The sequence below is a fragment of the Octodon degus genome, unplaced genomic scaffold, assembly GCF_000260255.1.
Source record: "Octodon degus isolate 3935 unplaced genomic scaffold, OctDeg1.0 scaffold00077, whole genome shotgun sequence".
NCBI classification, from domain to species: domain Eukaryota; kingdom Metazoa; phylum Chordata; class Mammalia; order Rodentia; family Octodontidae; genus Octodon; species Octodon degus.
Window position 1 is genome coordinate 747,381 of NW_004524653.1, and position 13,244 is coordinate 760,624.

The following is a 13,244-nucleotide window of genomic DNA, read 5'->3' on the forward strand; positions in this document are numbered from 1 at the left end:
AATAAGTGCTTCCCTGGCAAGCGCAAGGGCCTGAGTTCAATCCCTGGTTCAAAAAAAAACAAAAAACAAGAAATACCACAAATGACATTAAAAACCTGTTCAGAGAACTAATAGCAGAAAACTTCTCGACACTATAAAAGTCCCTGGAAGAGACAGCTTCCCGGGGAACTACCCACTCGGGCCCCCTTCCTGTCCCTCTCTTGGACAGGAGCTTTCTTTCTCTCAATAAATATATTCTGTTCATTAAAAAAAAAAAAAAAAAAGAAAACTTCTCAAGCATGGAAAAAATTTGGCATACAGATAAATGAGGCATGGCGAAATAAAATTAGCCAGGATCAAAACAAGATCTACACCAAGGCATTTAATAGTCAGGCAGCAGACTCCTCAACAAAAACCTTCAAGTCAAGGAGAGCTTAGACTGAAGTATTTCAAGCTTTAAAAGAAAACAATCTTCAACTGAGATTGATGTGCCCCACATAACTACCCCTCAAAATTGATAGAGAAATAAGATACTTGCATGATAAAGACCACCAAAGACATTCATGACCACCAAATTAGTGTTCAGAAGGATGTTCTAGAAACAGAATGAAGACTACAGCTTCAGGAGCCCCAAAAATGAATCCGCCAGGCAAGGCAAGATGGAGGAAAGGGGACTCAACAGGAGGGAAATAGCCTGATAAGGATAAGTCAATACATATCAGTGATCATATCAATGTTAACGGTCTCAACTCACCAATCGAAAGCAACAGACTGGTGGAATGGATCAAGGAGCAAGATTCAACAATATGCTGCATACAAGAAGCACATTTAATTAAAAAAGAAATGTATGAACTGAAAGTTAAAGCAAGAAAAAAGAAACACTCCATGCAACAGGAACCTGGAAAAAAAAAAGCAGAAGTATCTAATCTATGTGCAGACAAAGGGGACTTACGCCACAACTGATTAAGAGAGACAAAGCGGGTAACTATATCCTTTAAAGAGAACAATCCAAGAGAAAGAGCTAACAATCATAAATATTTATGCATCGAATACCAGCATACCCAACTACATAAGACAAACATTAATGCATGTGAAAAATCAAATAATCACTAATACAATTGTAATGGGGAACCTCAATACCCCACTGTTACAAATAGATCAACTAGACAAAAAATCAACACAGAAATATCAGAGCTGAACCAAACTTTTGAACAGAGGGACTTAGTAAATGTCTACAGAGTGTTCCGCCCCACAATTTCAGAGTACACACTCTTCTCAGCTGCACACAGGACATTCTCCAAAATAGGCCATATGCTAGCTCACAGAATATGCTTCAGTAAATGCAAAGGAACTGAAATTACCCCATGCATATTGTCAGACCACAGTGCAATGAAATTGAAATCAATGACAAAAGAAACTACAAAGACTTCATAAACACATGGAAACTAAATAACACCCTCCTGAATAACCAGTCGTCACAGATAAAATTAAAGAAGAAATTAGACAAACAATAATGCCAACACAACATACCAGAATTTATGGGATGCAATGGAAGCAATCCTAAAAGGGAAATTTATTTATTTATTTATTTGTTGACCCGACCCGCAGGTTAGTCAACGAGGACCCTGGAAGGGGAGTGGGGATGAAATAGGGACAGGAGACACGAGAAATGGAGGCAAGACAAAGGTTCTGATCAAGCCCCGTTTATTCAAGGAAGTCTCAGAGAATTTATAGGAAGCGGGGAAGAAGAGGGAGGAGTGATTATACGTCATCAGGTCGCTAGGCACTGGGGGTGGTCTTTAGAATGGAGATCAGGCATGTGACTTCTGGGAAATGGCTTGGAGGGGAAACAGAAACTTAGCTCTGGGAAGGTCACAAGACAACAGATTAAATGCAGCAGTCTGTAGTATGAGGCCAAGTATTGGTCTCCCACAATTTGTTAATTTATTAATTAATTAATTAATTTATTGTATTTTAGAGAAGGAACTACAGGGTATTCAGGGTCTCACTACTAGATCGGGCTTGTAGTGATCCGCCTGTTTACAGCCTCCAAGGGAAATTTATAGAGGTGAATTCTCATGTCAGAAAAAGAGCAAACTCAAATAAATAACCTAATATTGTTTCAAACTTCTAGAAAAAGAACATCAATTCAAGCCTAATGCTTGTACAAGGGAGGAAATAATAAAAATCAAAGTAGAAATTAATGCAATGGCGACTGAGAAAACAATACAAGCAATCAATGAGTCACAGAGTTGGTTCTTTGAAAGATTAAATAAAGTTGACAAAAACTTTAGCCAACCTTAACAAAAAATAGGAAAGGAAAGACTCAAATCCATGCAATTAAAAATGAAAAAGGTGAATCACAACAAGTGCTGTAGTAATCTGGAAGACCATCAGTATCTACTTGAAGAACCTATAAAGTCTAGTAATGATGGAAAACAAAAAAGAAATGGACAAATTCCTACATATATATGAATTACCCAAACTTAATCAAGAAGTTATAAAAATTCTAAATAAACCAATAACAATCAATGAAATTAAAATGTTAATTAAAAACCTACCACCAAAGAAAAGCCCAGATTCTGATGAGACTCACTGCTAAATTCTACAAAACAGTTTAGGAAAGACCTAATGCTGCTATTTCTCAAACTCTTCAATGAAATCGTAAAGGAAACAATATCCCCAAATTCATTCAAGGATTCAACCAAAAAGAAGAACTACAGGCCAGTCTCCCTAATGAACTGTAGTGGTTGATTCATTGTGTCTACTTGGCTGAATTGGCTGGGGCAGTTCTGACACACACCCCGCCCCCCACAGACGGGCAGGGCCCAACCCGGGGCACGATTGGTTCCACCCTGGAGCACCATGGGCCTGCCCTGCCATGTGATTGGTTCCACCCCAGAGCACAATTGGGCCCACCCTGGGGTGCGATTGGTTGCACTCTAGGGCCATGGGCCGCCCTAGAGTCACTCAGCATAAAAGTGTATAAAAAGGAGTTGAGAACTACTTCGCTGCTGCCCTGCCCCTCTTCCTTGGAGAAGTCCCAGCCCCGCCAGTTCGTCCTGGAGCACCAGTAGAAGGAAGCCAGAGGCCTGATGGACGCTGCCGCAGCTGCTGCTCCTCCTCTCCTCTGCTCTTGGTTGTTTTCTACCGCCATGAACTGCTGTCATTTGCCTTGGAGCCTCCAAGCGGAGTATAAACTGAAACCTCCACAAACTGAACTAAATAAACCTTTCTTTCCTTCGTTTGGAGTGTTGGGTATTTGTCTCAGCAATGAGTAAAAAGTAACTAAGACATGAACATAGATGTAAAAATCCTCAACAAGATACTGGCATACAAAATGCAGGAAATCATCAAGAGGATTATACAGCAGGACCAAATAGGATTCATCCCAGGCATGGAGGGATGTTTCAATAGACACAAACCAGTAAGTGTCACTCACCATATTAACAGAGCCAAGGACAAAAACTATAAGAGCGCCTCAGCAGACACAGAAACATATGTGACAAATCCCACTACCCATGTACGATAAAGCCCCTACAGAAAATTGGAACTGATGGTTTTTATCTCAGTCTGATAAAAGCCATCTATGACAAGCCAACAGCAAACATCACACATACTACATGGACAAAAACTGAAACTTAAAATCAGAAACAAGACAAGGATGTCCACTGTCAACACTCTTTATCTCTTTATTCTTTTTTCCATCTATTTGGTACAAGGTCTCACTACGCAGATCAGACTTGTAGTGATCCTCCTGGTTTCAGCCTCACCAGCACTGGGGTCACTAGCACGCAGCACTACGCCTGCACCAACACTCTATTCAATATAGTGCTGGAAACATTAGCCAGAGCAATTAGACAAGAGAAAGAAGGAAAAGGAATAAGAATAGGGAAGGAAGAAGTTAAATTATCACTATCCGTGTATGACATTATAGTCTATATTGATGACCCCAAAAACTCCACCAGAAGACTTCTAGAGTTAACAACCAAATTCAGTAGCATAGCTGGATACAAAGTCAACACTCAAAAATCAATAGCATTACTATACACAAGTAACAAACTTAGAGAAATAAGGGAAACAACACCTTTCATAATAGCATCAAAAAATGAAGCACCTAGGAATGAATCTAATGACGGAAGTAAAAGACCTTTACATTGAAAACTACAGTGCTCTAAGAAAGGAGATGCAAGATGATATCAGAAAATGGAAAGATATCTCTTATTCTTGGGTAGGAAGAACCAAGATAGTGAAAATGGCCATAATTTCAAAATCATTATATAGATTTAATGGAATCCCCTGAGCAAAATACCAGTAACATACCTCACAGAACTATGGAAAACAATCCTAAAACTCATTGGTAGCCAGATCCAAGGATCAGTGGAACAGATTAAAAGATGCAGAACAACTCCAGACACACTCAACCACCTTACCTTTGACAAAGGAGCCAAACACCTTCACTGGAAGAAGGATAACCTCTTTAATAAATGTTGCTGGAAAAAACTGGCTTTCTACATGCCAGAGAGTAAAACTAGACCCATATCTTTTACCATGCACGAAACTAAAATCAAAATGGATCAAGGATCTAAATATTAAAACAGAAACATTGAATCTTCTGGAAGATAGAATAGGTAGAACTCGAAGACACTGGGGTAGGCAAAGGATTTGTGAACAAAACTCCAGTTACACAGGAAATATCACAAAGAATCAAATCAATAACTGGGATCTCATCTGATTAAAAACATGAGAAAAAGATTATTTAAAAAAACAACACACCACCAAGCGAAGAGACAGCCAAAAACATGCAAAATTAGTCCCCAGACAAGGGACTAATAGCTAGAATATATAAAGACCTCAAAAATGAGACTCCCCCAGATTTAAAGACATGTATCTCAAATGAATAAACACTGCCCAGATGAAGAAGTAGAAATGGCAAATAAATATATGCAAAAACGTTCAACATCACTGGTCATTGGAGAGGTGCAAATTAAAACAACACTGAGATTCCACCTCACCCCAGAGAGAATGGCTGTCATCAGGAAGTCAGCCAATAACAAATGCTGGAGGGGCTGTGGGGAAAAGAAAGCCTTCTCCTCCGTTGGCGGGAGTGTAGAGCGGTGCGACCACTGCGGAAATCAGTGTGGAGAGTCCTCAGAAAGCTAACACTAGAGGTTCCTTCCAACCCAGCTATTCTGTCTTGGTATCTTCCCGAAAGAAGTAAAGGATCACACTACAGCCATAAATGCACACTCATGTTTCAAACAGTATAGTTTGTAATAGCTAAATGTTAAAAACAGCCCAAAAGCCTGTCCATATGCATGCACCTGAGACCGTACTCTTAAGTGAAATAAATTGGACACACATTTCAAATATATGTTTCTCTGGTGTGAGAAACTGAAAGTGTGAATAGGGGCCGAAATACACAATAGATATTGGGAGACAGAAAGAAAGTGTTCAAATGAGAAGGGGAACTGGGTTCGAAAGGAAAGGACAGGGAACAAAAGAGAAGACGATAAATGGAAAACAGCTTTTGTAAGGAATAAGAGGAGGAGAGGTTGGAGGGAGGGGAGTGGAATGGGAAAACAAGAGGCAGCGAGGTGCACACTGGATACCTCGGGCTAGGAGGAATGTTACCCTTGTGTCTATCTAAACTGTATCAAGAAAAAAAGAAGAAACCTAAGGCAAACACTGCACAGTGAGCATGCGTGTCTCTTTACCACTAATGCCACCGAGAGGTGATGGTCCTGGATGGCATTTCTGGAGACCACTGCCCTCCAAACTCTCTCTCAAGTGGGCCATGAAAACCACCAGGGGCAGTAGAAAGCCAGGGTGGATGCTTAAATTTTAATGGCAACCTGTCTTTTACTGTGACACACTGTAAGATTTCAACATTCCCCGAACATCCTGGTTACCCCTTGCACATGGCGGCATGGAGCCCCTGTGGCTTCCGTGGCTTCAGGAGCAAGGGCATCAGCGAGAGCAGTCAGGACTGCTGTCTGTGTCCTTGACGGTCCCCACACCACTCAGGCTCCGGCTGGGGAGGTTGAGGGTCTTTCTTCCATCAGATGCACAGACCCCATTAGTGTCTGGGGCTCTGTGGGCCGCCCAGAAATTCCTTTGGCTTCTTGCCATGTGGCTGCAGTGACACAGGCCGGCTCATCAGGGGCTTGAAGCCACCTGGACCTGTTCTGTGGTGCCCTGCGGGGCGGGGGCTTGCTGGGGCACAGCAGCATGCTGTGCAGGAGCCATCTGGCCGTGATGCTCCCCGCCCGCCAGGCTGGGAGGGGACGCGTCCTTACCTTGGCTTTCGGGTGGCCTGCGTCCCTGGGACCCAGCCATCTCTGCAAACCCTGCAGAGGTCGGTGGAGTCTTTCTCATGTGGCATCTTCTGATGCTCTTTCCTTCTGCCTCCCTCTTGTACACTGAAGGACCCTTGGGGTTCTAGGGGGTCACCTGGGGACGGCCACTGTCCATCTCCCTGGGCCAGAAGCAGAACCCCATCTCCTCTTGCGCATGGCCCCGGGGGGCAGGGCTCCCTGTCTTCTTGCTCTTCCTTCTGGGGTTGTGTCTCTCCAGGAGTTTTGGGGCACTTCTCCACCTTGGCCTGCAGTGTACGGGAGCCACATGCACTGAGGTGTTGTTTTGTTTTTTTCCATAATCTTATTGAGAAACAAATAGCAATGAGACAGTTTCAAATCAAATTGGTAGGACAGTTTCAATACGAAGTTTGTTTTCCAGGAAAATAAAAGAAACCTGGGACACTACAGTGCAGATCAGATCACCCAGGGGTGGCAGTGCCAGGCTGAGTTGCTAAATTGTGCAGGCTGGGCTCACACTTTCGGTTCTCCTGCCTCAGCCTCTCAGAGTGTATGTCACTTCTTGGTAATCTCAGCACATGGGAGGCTGAGGCAGGAGGATCTCCTTGAGTTCAAGGCCAGTCTGGGCTATATGAGTGAGTGTAAGGCCATCTTGAACTATATAGCAAGACCCTGTCTCAGCAGAAGCCATTATTTAAGGAGGGGATGGGGATGTCACTGGGTGCCAAGGCTTTGGTTCAGTTTTCACTACCACAAGAGAATGAAAGAGAGGGCCGGGGAGATAGCTTAGTGGTCTAAGTGCCTGCCTGGCAAGTGCAAGGCCTGGGGTTTGATCCCCGGTACCACATGCAGTGCTGGCCACTGAAACTAGGCGTGGCGGCGCATGCCTGTAATCCCAGAGCTGGGGAGGCTGAGACAGGAGAATCACTATGAGTCCAAACTGCCTAGGGAGACCCTGTACCAAATAAATAAATCAAGAGAGAGAGAGAGAGAGAGAGAGAGAGAGAGAGAGAGAGAGAGAGAATAAGTGAATGACAGAGAGAGAGACAGAATAAAAATAAATTCTTTTCATTTGTTGCAGCAAAGCAGCTCACCTCGGAGGCTGAGCTTCCATCCCCTGTGGAAAGGACAGACGGAATCCAGCTGGTCAGTGGAGGATGCGGTCACCTGTGACAGTGGAAAGTGCTTCCTTTGATGAAGAAAACATTACCGAGTGTGAATGAAATTCCTTCTAAAGAATTCCAGAAGTAAAATATGCAAAATTTCTTAAAATCAGATTGTCTTTAAAAGAATGTGTACTAGGCCAGGGTGTTCTGCAATATTTGGTGTAATGAACCGTGCTGCCCCCAACGCGGGAGTGCCCAGCCCAGCAGCACCCTAAGGACACAGGCTGGACAATGCAGATGCCAGGCAGATTTCCTGGGGCTGGGAGTGGTGCTCTGGCCCCCAGAAGCAGCGCTGGGAGTGGGGCACCTTCCAGGCTGAGACCAGCCAAGGCTGGGGCAGCATGGTTCTGTGCCGGGCTGCTTTCTGGCTGGGGAATTCCCATCCTGGTGTGCCACCACCACGCTGCCTGGGACACAGCAAGGGGGTCCTTGCCATGCTGGGTTGGACTTTCAGCCACCAACCTCTTGGGCCAAATAAAAGTTTTGGTACCCAGCATTAAACCTGGGGCCTTTGCCCTGAGCTACATTCCCAGGCCTTTTAAGTTCTGAGACAGGATCTCACTAAGTCACTGAGTTGCTCGCGGTGGGCTCAAATCGACGATCCTCCGGCCTCAGCCTCCCAGAGCGGGGACCGCAGGAGTTCACTACCGCACCTGACTCTTGCCTTTATGTAGCATCCGGGCTCATGCGTCATTATGGCAACACAATGAACTGAAGCACCAGGAGAAATGTTCATTTTATTATCCACCATGTGATCAGTATGAAAACAAATAATCACATTCATTTTCTGTGTGAAGTCTTCAAGCCTGCTGTGACTTTGTCCCCCTTCCATCCCAAAAAGAACCATGGTGCCTTCAAAGTTACTCAAACCGGTCTTATCCCGGCCCCGCGTGGCCCGTTACCTTTTGGAATAGAGATCTACTGTTCCCTCTCTCTCCTTCCCAGCCCAGGGCAGGGGTAACATGGAGCGCGGGGGCTCACAGCCACACCCTTCTCCCATGCACTGGGCTTTGGGTTCCCCTCACGCACCTAGCAAGGACATCGAGTTTGAAATAGAAAACTAGGAATCAGACCTCTCAGCAGCATTTTCTAAGGAGGCCTCCATCTTTTTAAAAAGTGTATTAATTTAAAGAATATTCTAGGGACTGGAGAGATGGCTCAGTGGTCTAAAGCACCTACTTAGAACAAGTTTGGAAAAGCACAGGGACCGCGGTTCGATCCCCCAGCACCACACGCCAGCCAGCCGCGCCCCCTGGTGGGCTGAGCTGGTCACACACACACACACACACACACACACACACACACACAGCTGTCTTTCAAATTCTATTTTCCAAATACCAGTTTCATAGCCACAGCAAACTAAGGAGGACAGCCAACACTTATTTTACATCAGGGTCTTGTTAAATTATTCCAGGTGGCTTCAAACTCCCAAGCCTCCTGCCTTGGCCTCCTACAACACACACCACTTTTTTATGTGTGTGCATATGGCCAGTTAAGCCTGCCCTGGGGGTGGGGCTGGTGTGGCACGCGGTGCCAGGGATCACACTGTGGTCCCTGCGCTTGCCTAAGCCTGCCTCAGCAGGTGCTTTAGCCCGCTGGGCTGTCTCACCGGCCCAACACACCACATTTGAACGATGCACTTAAATCCACTGTGTACTCTTTTCATGGCTCCATTTGGGGTGCAGGTTGAGACAGGGTCTCACTATGCAGTGAGACTTACCTGCAGCTGCAGGCTGACCTTCAACTCACTTGTCTAGTCCAGGCTGGGCTCAAACTCAATGGCAGTCCTCCTGCCTCCGCCTTCCAAGTGCTGGGATTACACATGTGCGCCACCATACCCCGAGATGGCTCGAGTTCTTCAAGTGCCAGGTGCAATTACTACATTCATCTCCCAACCTACCAGTGGGTCCCGACTTCACCCGGAGGATTCTGGTTTGGACAGCGTGGCTTATGCTTGACAGTGAGCACTAGGTTGCTTTTGATGGACCTCCTCCTACAATGAAGACTCAAATTAATTAAGTAAGAAAATATCTCCTACATCAACCTCAAAGTGGGCTGTGGGCCTCGTCAGATAGTTAACACACGTCACCAACGGAACTTTCCAGCAAGGTATGCTTGTCCCGTGAAGAAACCGCACATTTTCACTTCTGTTGCATTATTCCATGTTTCACTTTTATTACTTTGCTGTATCTATATTCTTGGTACTGAGGATTGAACATGGGGCCTTTTTCTTTATTTATTTGGTAGAGTCTCCCTACGCAGCTTGGACTCGTCGTGATCCTGCTGTCTCCCAACGCCAGAGCTGGGATTACAGGCATGTCGCACGCCCAGGTTCGGTGGCTAGCACGGCTGGCAGGGCCCGCACGTCACGTGGTACAGGGGATCGAAGCCGGGTCCTCGCACTTGCCAGGCAGGCGCGCACTGAGCTGCCTCCCAGGCACACGGGGCCTTCTTACCTAGAGCGCGTCAACACCTGGGGTTGGGGATGGAGTGGTGCTCCTATCTGCACGTCTTGCAGCATCTTTCCCCGTGGTGTTACCACTAGGCCCCGTGCCCACCACAAGTACGAGGAGGTACTGGAAGCCACGCCTGGGAAGACCACACAAGACTAAGTCCAAGCACTGCCTAAGACCACCAGGCGGAATCTAAGTAGCACACGTGTTCACTGACACTTCTTCCCAATATTCTGTAAAATGTTACAAAAAATTAAGGGAAAGATCCCCATTTGTTTCCTGTATGACGGGTATTATATCCTACTCTAAATGAAAGCAGCTCTATTTTTAACGAGGAATAAAATGGCAAGACACAGCCTGCCGGTGCCAAGTCGGGTCACACTGGCATCTTTTTGCACTAGAAGGCGCTATCACATAACCAGTGCCTGCTGAGCACCTACAACCACTCAATGACAGTCCAGGAGCTGCAGACGGCGAGGCTCCCGGGTCTGCATTTTCCAGAAGTGACAAACGCGTAGTTCCTGGCTCACCACACAGACACACAGCGCACTTCCACGCCTGCGCGGCGCCGTGGCTCAGCTACAAACCACGTGCTGGACCAAGAGCTTGCTCAGTCTGGGGCTCTGGCAGCCCAGGCCCAACCCTGGACCTGCACAAACTTTCCATCCAACAGAAATATCCCCATGGCGACGTGGCACATAGGTCCTCATCCTGGAAAACAACACTTGGACAGCCCCACGACTCAGACCTGTTATTTCATCTTTTCCAAACAGCCAGCTTGCAGAAAGAAAATGAAACTTGGGTTCAGTTAAAGGTGACGAGTACTGGCAAACCCCAAGTGGAAGCTGGCTGTAGAGATAACCAAGCTCGTCTCTCGGCCGGGACCTTTCCTACTTGTAACTTTCACATGTGCAGGTTAACAGCACAAGGCTGATGCATAAAGGGAAGGGGAAGTGAATGAGCTAGAAAACTTCAACTTCCAGATTCTTCTAGTGTCCCCGACTTTGATCTCTGAAAACTAAATGCCCAGGCTGAAAACCAGAGGTCAGTAGGCCTGAATTCCCTTAGGATCGACCAAAGAATTTAAACCACTGAATGTAGGCATTGTTGGCTAGCAGATTTTATTGTCATCACCTATTAGGAGAAGGCAAACACAGCGTACAAGATTACGAATAGATTTTCACATTCGCCAAGCTTAGAGTTTACAGCCCGCCACAAACAGGGTGTGTGAAGCATCTGGGAGCACAGGGTGACTAACCACAGAGCCAACCTTCAAACACTAAGTTGAGTTTCATCTTGGATACCTACCAGTTGGGAGTCCTAACTGACATGAAGCAAAAGAAACATTCAAGATGGCCCCTGTGGGGACCCAGGTCTGGGAGAGCAGGAACTGCGCTGGAGACCTGGCTTCCCACCCGAGGGCCACCGCTATCACCCCCTCGGGGCTTGCAAGGCAGCCCACAGGAGGCCTGTCGCTCAGCAAAAGGAACAGCACCACTTCAGTGAGGAGCGAAGCAGGAAGCCCAGGGAGGCTGAGCTTGGAACAAAAGAAGCAAGAGTACCATTTCAGCTTGCGGGCCAAGCCAGATGCCACATCTACAGGGCAGCGATAACCACAGCTCAGTAGTCCTCAGGCCTAGGGCACAAGGCGCCCATTTCCAGGACCACGGGGCAGGGCACTGGGGAGAACAAAGGGCGCCGCAGGCAGTCTTCAAAATACTTTATTACAAAACGCAGCAGAGGGCCCACACAGTTCCAATCCTCCCACGGAAGCTGACAAGGAGGCCCTGCCTGGTTCCTGAACTGCCCACCAGAATCTACCGTCGGTGGTCATTTCAGTCCCCTTGGAGCTGCAGGAAAACCACAGCAGGTAGTGGAATGGAGACGACAAGTGGCCAGGGACAGCCAGCGGACTGCTGAACAGTGACACCACCACTTGCTCCCCTCTGTGGCTGACAGCCACCAACGCCTTGGGCCAAATCTGTAGAGATGAGGAATCGTGGAGTCGCAATTCCAGATACCCCCCAGGTCTCAGGCCACTACTTCTTATTCCTGGGCTTTAGCTCTTCAGCTGCATTACGCAAGAAAATGTAATTTTTCTTCTGAGGATTATAAAATTCATGTCCCTAAAGAAGAAAAAAACCCCAAAGATTGTATTATTAAACAGCAAGAGCTAGCAATTATAGGCACTTTTTAAAAAAATGTATTTAGTATAGGGTCTACAGGGTCTCACTACACAGTTCAGACTCGTAGTAATCCTGTTTGCAGCCTCCCAAGAGCTGGGATTACAGGCACCTACCACCACAGTCAGTCTGTCCCTGTCTCAGCACGCCCTGGGGGGCGGAGGCAGGGCAGATAAGGCATGCGGTGCCTGGGACTGACCCCCCGGGCCTGCGCCTGCCTAAGCAGGCACTTTAGTCTGCTGAGGTATCTGGCCTGCTCATATGGGCACTTTTTATATGATGACTTCTTTCTATCTTGGTATCAGGAATCAAAGTACCTTGTGCCCGCCAGGCAGGCGCTGCACCACCCAGCTGTGTAACCCTGGCCCCTCCGGTGATGACGCTTACACTAAGCGCCTGAAGCACAGCACGCTAGGCAGGAACAAAAAAGTGAGGAGAAATAAAAGCCCGAAGTTAACAAAAGCTAAGTCATCGGGAAAAAGGGAAGGGGCTAGAGCACCGCAGGCAGCCGCGTCCAACCGAGGGCTGGTCCCTTCCAGCCTCCTGGGCCTCAGCACCAAGACCAACGCTCTGGGTCCCGTGGGTATCTGCTATGGCCTCAGAAGGCTCCACAAGACGACGGCTGATCTTGGACACGTCACGGGAGCAGGCCCTGGATGGCTCACCCCCGGGAGTCTCCAAAGCAGGAAGGTAGAGAGCCCAGGAGCTCACTGAGTCTCCCGAGCCTGTGACAGATGGAAGCGGGGGCAGTGAACAAAGTCCCAGGACAGCGAGGGCAGCCTGGAGGGAGACGGAGGCAGCCACTCATGCTACATGCATGCCAGGGCCACGGGCAAGTCTGAGCTCAGAGTGGACGGGAGGGTGAGACAGGAGGCTGGGAAGAGAATCAGGCCTGGGAGAGTGGGGGGCAGCTCTGGTGTCCCCTTTACTGCAATGGCAGGTGTTTACTCTCATACTGAGAGGCACGCTTAGGAAGTTCTAGAAGTTATTAATGGCCAAAGGTGAGTGTAAGTTTTTATCATAAAGTGCAGTGTTTTGTCTGACTACACTGCAGGAGCAAGCTACTATGAGTAGGTCATATGTAGTCATGATTTCCTACTGGGGACAACTGCTTGAATAAGAAAAATGAAAATTATTATTATTATT

At 47.0% G+C, this 13,244-nt stretch overlaps 1 protein-coding gene across 3 annotated transcripts in view; it reads right to left on the reverse strand.

Moving 5' to 3' along the window:
* Positions 1-11,620: 11,620 nt before the first annotated feature.
* The window catches only part of Rae1 (ribonucleic acid export 1), an 18,808-nt gene continuing 17,184 nt past the window's right edge, over positions 11,621-13,244 (reverse strand). For all 3 annotated transcript variants that reach the window (XM_023720772.1, XM_023720774.1, XM_023720771.1), the window contains one exon: positions 11,621-12,041. In XM_023720772.1, the coding sequence (XP_023576540.1) occupies positions 11,955-12,041 (87 nt within the window). In that variant the 3' untranslated portion in view covers positions 11,621-11,954. The remainder of the gene's footprint in view (positions 12,042-13,244) is intronic.